At 41.5% G+C, this 7,990-nt stretch overlaps 2 protein-coding genes across 5 annotated transcripts in view; both read left to right on the top strand.

Moving 5' to 3' along the window:
• Positions 1 to 484: 484 nt before the first annotated feature.
• On the top strand, positions 485 to 6,296 carry LOC144327859 (synaptonemal complex protein 2-like). 3 transcript variants are annotated; one of them, XM_077929333.1, is made up of 4 exons: positions 485 to 718; positions 3,089 to 3,138; positions 3,945 to 4,085; positions 5,635 to 6,296. In XM_077929333.1, the coding sequence occupies exons 2-4, from the start codon at positions 3,112 to 3,114 to the stop codon at positions 5,803 to 5,805; spliced, it is 339 nt and encodes a 112-aa protein (XP_077785459.1). In that variant the 5' UTR covers positions 485 to 718; positions 3,089 to 3,111; the 3' UTR covers positions 5,806 to 6,296. The 3 variants fall into 3 exon arrangements, with proteins under 3 accessions (XP_077785459.1, XP_077785458.1, XP_077785460.1); XM_077929332.1 differs by having other exon boundaries at positions 487 to 677; XM_077929334.1 differs by lacking the exon at positions 485 to 718 and adding an exon at positions 877 to 1,489.
• A 162-nt stretch (positions 6,297 to 6,458) lies between these two features.
• SYCP2 (synaptonemal complex protein 2) overlaps positions 6,459 to 7,990 on the top strand; it is a 39,987-nt gene continuing 38,455 nt past the window's right edge. Inside the window, exons 1-2 of one of the 2 annotated variants that reach the window (XM_077929330.1) lie at positions 6,459 to 6,897; positions 7,843 to 7,867. In XM_077929330.1, coding sequence (XP_077785456.1) covers positions 6,757 to 6,897; positions 7,843 to 7,867 — 166 coding nt within the window. In that variant the 5' untranslated portion in view covers positions 6,459 to 6,756. The remainder of the gene's footprint in view (positions 6,898 to 7,842; positions 7,868 to 7,990) is intronic. The other variant, XM_077929331.1, reaches the window with a different exon arrangement.

The raw sequence follows: 7,990 nt of genomic DNA, 5'->3' as shown, positions 1-7,990 counted from the left end.
TGGTACCATTACTACCAATGACAATAAATGTTAACTAGCGCCATTTATCATTATGTCCAATGAAGCGAGGGCGTTATGAAAATACTGAGGTGAATTGAAAAGCACTTGAGGGGATACTGTGGAGAAGGGAAAACTACTCTAAAGATGGTCGTGGCAGTTCGTGCGTTCGCGGGGGGCGGGGAAAATATAGAAATACAGTAAATTAAGCGCTCGACATTTGCGCAAGTAATTAACAGAGCTTTAGCAGTTGCGGGCGACAATCGCGTCAACCTCTGGAGCGAGCAGGGGCGGGGCGAGAAACAGCGGTTGACAACGACCGTTATCAGTCACGCTCGTCACCCGCTGATTGGCTGGAAGGAACAGGTAGCGTGGAGAAGGAGGAGGAAGCGAGCGTGACTGCGTGGGGAGGGCCTTGGACTTGGGAGAGAGAATTTCCTCGCCCCGCCCCCTCCGCGGCCCGCCTCTGAGTGACCCCGCCTTCCACCTCAGGACGGCTTAAAGCGATTGGCTGTCAGGGTTCCTCGAGGCGGGCGTATTCTTCCGGAAAGGTGATTGGCTGGCGGGACGGCGGCGCGTCTTGGCGGCTTCGTTCGGGCGTCGTGTGAGGGAAACGCCTAAGCCGCCCTTACCTCGCAGCCGCGGCTTCAGGGCCACCCTCGCCTGAGGGCGCTGGCCAGGTAACCGGGTAGAGCAGGCCCATGGAAATGAACGGGCCTAAGTTAGTCACGTCTCTTGGTTTCAGCGCGCCTGCCTCACGCCGGATGCAACCCTCGTGTTTTGATATACCCCTCCCCCCCCCCGCCCGTTTCCACTTCGGATTTATTGGCATTGATCTTGCTAGATCATTGGTTTCCTTTTCCTTCTGAGAGAAAATTTCGTATTTGCTTCGCTCGCCTCACTTTTTCTTTTTCTTGGGTTATTTTACCCACCGGTTTCCACATGGGGGATAGAAACATAAAAACAGACCCCCGTTTGCAAATGTTTCTTGTCAGCCTGCAAGGGAAGGGAGGGGACAGTGGGTGACATTTGCCTAAGGGAGGTTATACAAACTGTTTAAAGTAAGTCATTCGTTTTACAAGTCTTCCTTGAGTATTTTGGTCCGCTTGAACTTCATGGAGACAAGAAACTGCTCCTGTTGAGAGTTTTAGCTTAAACTGCATTTATCCAGGCAAGTGGTAACCCCAGTTTATCTACTGTAAAACTCACCGTTGTTACCCCAAATTCTTACTAGCAGTTATGCAGCATACAGCAGCTTTTTCATACTGCTGTAGCATGGTGGTAGTTGCTTTGATAATTACTGCTGCTAGGCAACTGCCAAAGAAATGATAAAAAGCCTTCAAAGGGCTTAGATTGCTGGATCTTGCCTAGTCATACCTGTTCCTGTGCCTTTAAAAGCATGCTGACCTGAAGTAATCAGAATATGAAGTTTTTCACTACACAGGGCTAAGCATTATCACATCAGTTTCTGCACACCTAACCATCATTAAAGGTACAATTTCAAACTTTGTCAGTCCTAGAAAAGAAGACCATCAATATAATGTTTTTTGTTGTAGGAACAGAGTTATCCCAGAATGAAAATAAATAAATAAACGTGTAAACTCCAAGGCAATTTGTTCATTGTTCATTCAAAACATATAAACAAACATGATTTGGGTTGCAACTGAGGGAGGTTACAGATTGCATACATTTTTATTGCCTGTGCAAGAAAAAAGGAAGGAATGTTACTCCAAAAGTTCAAAATTACGTACATTGGCTAATAAACCTAATGGCATTGGGTTGGATCTAATCCTAACCAGCTCCCTAGCCTGGCAGGGTTTTATGGCGCAATAGGGCCACTTCTATATCTGCAGCCTTGCTATGCATGTCAGACAGAAGGGGCAGTGAAATTGCTTCTGCAGCCTGGCACTGCAATTGAGCCTGATAACAGGTGGAAGGAGGACCCCTATGGCAGTGCAGTGATGCTGGTGTAACTGCAGATGGGGGTCCAACAGCCAGCAGGCTGGGTGGAAGGATACTACCCCCCCCAAGGCCTGGTAAAAGGAGATTTGAATTGCTCTGTCAGGTGTGCTTAGTGTGAAATCAATGGGATTTAAGTGAATGCACTATTTTTAACTTGAAATCAGCCAACAATATTATAATAAACCATGGCAGTCCTAATTCCAGTGGAGTGGTGAAGATATCCCACTAAATCATCAGGTTCACTTCTTAGGAGTGCTTCTGGATGTGTGCTTACTGGATAGCTAGGCTAAGGCTGTGACAGCAGCTCATACCGAGCTTCAGCTGATAATCAAGTATGTCCCTTCTTGGAAAATGGGGATCTAAACTCAATGGTGGCACATGCCCTAGTAAACATGACTAGTTTGTTGAATGTGGAACTGCTCTTTAATATCTGGCATAAGGTTAGTTGCAGAGTTTTTAAGTAACTGCACACTGAGACTTTGGCTGAACTCTTGCTAAGAAGTTGTAGCATTACTGAAAAAGACCTGCAGCATCAATCTACCAAATTTGATGGGTGCTGATCTTAAAGAAAGGTGTTCAGATCCCCAAGGTATGCTGGGCCTGGACTGTGTAGGGATTTATTAACACATTGAAAAGTACCAGAAACTGTTGGAGAAGTCCTTGTATATTAATGTTTTTAATCTATTGTTGCCTTTAGCAAGCAGGCATTCTTCATCAGTTGTAGCTTCTGAACTGTTCTCAAAGACAACTGTTATAGTAGGCAGATACACCAGTTCAAATATTAAATGGTGAAAATTGTGTTGCATAACTTGCAATGTTTGCATGTATACTTGGAAGAAGTTAACTGTGTTCAATGGGGCTTATAACACTACTACATAAAATGAATCAATATTATTGTAAAGTAGATGCAGAGTCAGATTTTGAAGCAGAAATAGGTTTTGATTGCCACAAATAATCTTAAAGAACACATCATTTTAACCATCGGCTTACTTGTATATTTTTACTGTGTTTTTGATATTACTGATAAAATGTAACTTTTCACAGTTGTAGTGTACAGTATATTTATATTAATTAAAATTAGATTTTATATTAATTAAAATGTGCATTTCCTCATTTTTTTGCCTCTCAGGTTAAGTATATGAAACTGTCAAAATGCCTGTTAGGCGGCGGGAAGGACAGGTATGTGCTGCTCTGTATCTGTTCTGAGTTGTTTTTGTTTTAATAGCTTAGCCTTTTACATTACCAAATAATAGTTTTACGGGCATAAGATATTTGTATGTTTTTAATAGTCTGTACAGGCCTTATACATTATTATTCCCAAGAATGATTTTTTTGTTCAATCCAGACCCCAAAGAGTTGTAGAAAATTGATTTATTTGATGTTTAGCTCACCCTTTCCTCCCCCCCCCCCGCTTTGAATGTGCATAAAATAATAAAACTAGTGGAACTACTGCAGTATAATTGAATACACACATGGTTACCCAAACCACTATATATCTTCCAAGTATTTTTGATTCAGGAACAGGTAATTGTTTCTGAATTCCTAAGGAACGTGTACAAATGCATACATAGAGCTTCTACATGATATCCCTCTCCTTTGATTTCAGAGAAAGGGGCTGCATTTTCTGTACATGCCTTTTCTTATATATACAGCTGTCTCTTCCATTGATTTGAATGGAGAAGCCACTGTGAGCATGGAAACTTTGAGTTGTGTCCAATGTAGTACTACTTGAGCATCCCATCAGCGCAAGGATTTCTGCTTGCACAATGGAATCTTCCCCCTTTCCAGTCATTGCTATTAACAGTAACATCTTTCTAATATTTTGCACTATACATCTCTTTTATTTTTAAAAAAGCCAGAAAAGCATTTTAGTCCTAATTAAAAGATTGATTAAAAATACAGATTTGCATAAGATTTGTCACTGTGCTCAATTTAACTGAAGTATTAAGTAGTAGTATTTGTGTGTTTTTCCCCCATTCTGACAGCTGGAAAAATGTATAGATGATGCTACAAGAAAAAATGACTTCCAAGCATTGGAGCAGTTCTTGGAAACTGATTTTTCTGGTGGCATTTCTCACAAATGCAGCAAACAGTTTCTCAATAAATTAGACAAACTTATATGCCAGGTAATGGATTTTTGTTTTTGTGTTACGTCAGTACATAGTGGAATATTGTATAAAATATTGTTTAGGGCAGTTTGAATTATAGGAGAACCATGGGCTTGATAGTATTATGAAGTATTGTTGATAGTATTCTGCCTCTTTGAGATGAAAATTGTTGTGAGTTTGCAGACTCCATATTTCTGTTAATCTCTCAGCACAAAATCACATTTGAACCTACCCAATGTTTTCTAAGTTCTTCTCCATTGCCCTTTTGCCAACAGACAGATGTGTTGGGTGGGAACAGGCGAGAGGTCTTTTAAGTTCTATTGCATTGCCCTCTCTTTGTTTGCTTTTAAATGGACTGTTAAGATTGTTTCATCATAGCATGCATTTTACAGTAAAAGCATTGTTATGCTTTTATTCTGCTGCTGTTTACATATTTATTTATGAAGTTATAATGGCATTTTAGGAGTAAAAATGTTTTTTTTTGTGTGATTTACAATTTGGGTGGTAAAAGGTAAAGGTACCCCTGCCCGTATGGGCCAGTCTTGACAGACTCTAGGGTTGTGCGCCCATCTCACTCAAGAGGCCGGGAGCCAGCGCTGTCCGCAGACACTTCCGGGTCACATGGCCAGCGTGACATCGCTGCTCTGGCTAGCCAGAGCCGCACACGGAAACGCCGTTTACCTTCCCGCTAGTAAGCGGTCCCTATTTATCTACTTGCACCCGGAGGTGCTTTCGAACTGCTAGGTTGGCAGGCGCTGGGACCAAGCAACGGGAGCACACCCCACCGCAGGGATTCGAACCGCCGACCATGCGATCGGCAAGTCCTAGGCGCTGAGGCTTTTACCCACAGCGCCACCCGCGTCCTGTGGTCTAAACCACTGAGCCTCTTGGGCTTGCCTATCAGAAGGTTGGCAGTTCGAATCCCCCTGACAGGGTGAGCTCCCATTGCTGGGTCCCAGCTCCTGCCAACCTAGCATTTCAAAAGCACGCCAAAAAAGTGCAAGTAGAGAAATAGGTACTGCCGTTTCCGTGCACTTCTCTGGTTTCTGTGTTCCATTGTGCCAGAAGCGGCTTAGTCATGCTGGCCACATGACCCAGAAAAAAAACTATCTGCTGACAAACGCTGGCTCCCTCAGCCTGTAAAGCGGGATGAGTGCCGCAACCCCAGAGTCGTCCGTGACTGGACTTAACTGTCAGGGGTCTTTTACCTTTACCTTTTTAAGCTGACTTTGATTTTATCATAAAAAGTGATGTAAAATTCAAATTTCTTTGTGGAGACAAACAGTTTCTTTTTTTAAGAAAAATGTTTCCTTAAATATGTGACTTCAAGGGGCCGGGGCCCTACAAAATAGTTGTGAAGGTGGTGCTGGTGTGGGGCAAGGAGAGAATCAGCAACATTTCTGCCACCCCCATATCCCCTCAGATTTTTGGATCTTATCTTTTTCTTCTTTTGGATGGAAGGAGACCTTCATTTGTGGCTGACAAGTCTGGATCCAACCCATTGTTTTCATCCTGTTAAGTAAAGTTTTTTGTATAATTACTGAAATTTTTGTTTTTCAATTTTCAGGGACTTGACAATGAAGAAGTCAAGAATGTTTCCACTATGTTGAATACTCTTCTGAAACAAGGCAGAAATATAACCATATTAGGGGAAATTGGGTTTCCAGCAATGGTAGAATATGGTCTTGTTCAAAAGATAAGTATAGGAAATTCAAAAATATTTCCTAGGAGTAATTAGAGATAAAGTACAGTGGTACCTCGGGTTAAGAACTTAATTCGTTCTGGAGGTCTGTTCTTAACCTGAAACTGTTCTTAACCTGAAGCACCACTTTAGCTAATAGGGCCTCCTGCTGCTGCCGGGCCGCCGGAGCACAATTTCTGTTCTCATCCTGAAGCAAAGTTCTTAACCCGAGGTACTATTTTTGGGTTAGCGGAGTCTGTAACCTGAAGCGTCTGTAACCCGAGGTACCACTGTAATAGCAACATATTGGACGTCCATTTGATTTGAGTACTGAACAGCGATTTAAAACTGATAATGGCTCCTTGTATGGGACACAGGTGGCACTGTGGGTTAAACCACAGAGCCTAGGACTTGCTGATCAGAAGGTTGGTGGTTCGAATCCGCAGTCCTAGCAGTTCAAAAGCATGTCAAAGTGCAAGTAGATAAATAGGTACCGCTCCGGTGGAAAGGTAAACAGCCTTTTCATGTGTTGCTCTGGTTCGCTTAGTCATGCTGGCCCAGAAGCTGTACGCCAGGTCCCTCGGCCAATAAAGCGAGATGAGCGCCACAACCCCAGAGTCGGCCATGACTGGACCTAATGGTCAGGGGTCCCTTTACCTTTACCTATTTGTATCACTAAATCATAATGATGATAAATCATAATGATCCTGCTCCCCAATAATTGTATCAGTCATTTGAGTGGAGAGGGAATGAGCCCCGTCCCCAGGCTGATTTGCATGAGTGGGGGGCAGTTATGTGCCTATGTGTTTTTCTTTTCTCTCTCTCTCACTCATTCTCTTTTTCTTTATGCAAGCATGTGTGATAAACTGTGTTGACCACACCTACCACAGGCATGAGGCAAAGTTGGCCATGAGTGCACATTGCCCTTGCGCCAAAAGAAGGCTTGTTACCTTTGGTTTTCAATTGGAAAACAGCCTGGTGAATTCTAGAAATAATATTAACTTTTAAATGTATACTTATACAAACCTTTTATGTTTTCTCTACATGGTAAATTGGTTTGAAAAGGCTCAAGAAATTATCCAAAATACAGTAAATGAAAAGAATGACAAATTTGCCACTCTGTTTGAAGACTTCTTTGATGTTCTTATGGTAAATATGTACCTCTTGCATTGTTCCATAAACTGACATGTATTTATTAAATATTTATAAGATGTATGTATCAAATATTTGGGGGAAAGCTTTTTTATGTAGCACATTTTTCGCTCTATAAGATGCACCAGACCATAAGACGCACCTAATTTTTGGAGGAGGAAAACAAGAAAAAAAATTTCTTAATCTCAGAAGCCAGAACAGCAAGAGGGATCGCTGCGCAGCGCAATCAGCAAGCCCTCTTGCTGTTCTGGCTTCTGGGATGGCTGCGCAGCCTGCATTTGCTCCATAAGACGCACACACATTTCCCCTTACTTTTTAGGAGGGAAAAACTGAGTCTTATAGAGCAAAAAATACGGTACATTATTTTAACTCATTGGTCATAATTAACTACTGTATCTAAACTTTAAGAAAACAAGAAATCCAACTGTATTAAAAAGACAATTAGATATTCATTGTTTATCCCATATGCAGATAAAGGATATCATGTTCAAAATTTCTATTTGGTTATTTCAAATGTAAACTATAGCTATGCACATATAAGCAATCTCATTAGGTTGTCTCTTCTCTTCTCTTCTTGTCCATTTCCTCTTCTTTTTCAGCATAATTTTGTGAAAATATAGTTATTACATGTGTATTTTTCTGGGGTCTGCCTAAACAGAAACAGAAAACAATTCTAAAGATTTCTCATTGATAGCAGAATTCAGTGACTTTGGGGCACCCAGTTTTTGCTGATCCTTCCTATTCACTGCAGCCTGTCTGTTTCCTGAAAAGCTGCTTCCTTAAATGCTGTGCCTCTGGGTTTAGCAAAATTCAGGTTCTGCCTTGGATGAATGGAATTGCTTTTTAATAGCACAAAGTCACCATTGGATACAATCCATTCCACAAATAAATTAGTCCTGATTGTGCAGAGTGATTTTAATATGCTGTTTATTTAAATTGTAGATAGTACATGATGCCAGCAGTAAAGGTATGCATGAAACTAATTACTATAATTATATTTATTATATTTCTAGTTGCATATACTGTTAGTCCTATAGGTTTTTGAGTAATCAGTAATGAGTGTATTCTATATATTACAGTCAAATAGCCT

Source organism: Podarcis muralis, chromosome 5 (assembly GCF_964188315.1).
Source record: "Podarcis muralis chromosome 5, rPodMur119.hap1.1, whole genome shotgun sequence".
Lineage (NCBI taxonomy): Eukaryota > Metazoa > Chordata > Lepidosauria > Squamata > Lacertidae > Podarcis > Podarcis muralis.
This window is presented reverse-complemented; position numbering and strand designations above follow the sequence as displayed.

Excerpts from the sequence above, each read along its gene's own strand:
- LOC144327859 (XM_077929333.1), top strand. The coding sequence starts at position 3,112 with ATGCCTGTTAGGCGGCGGGAAGGACAG. Across the intron at positions 3,139-3,944 it reads TTAGGCGGCGGGAAGGACAG|CTGGAAAAATGTATAGATGA; the intron begins GTATGTGCTGCT and ends CCATTCTGACAG. Across the intron at positions 4,086-5,634 it reads TAGACAAACTTATATGCCAG|GGACTTGACAATGAAGAAGT; the intron begins GTAATGGATTTT and ends TTCAATTTTCAG.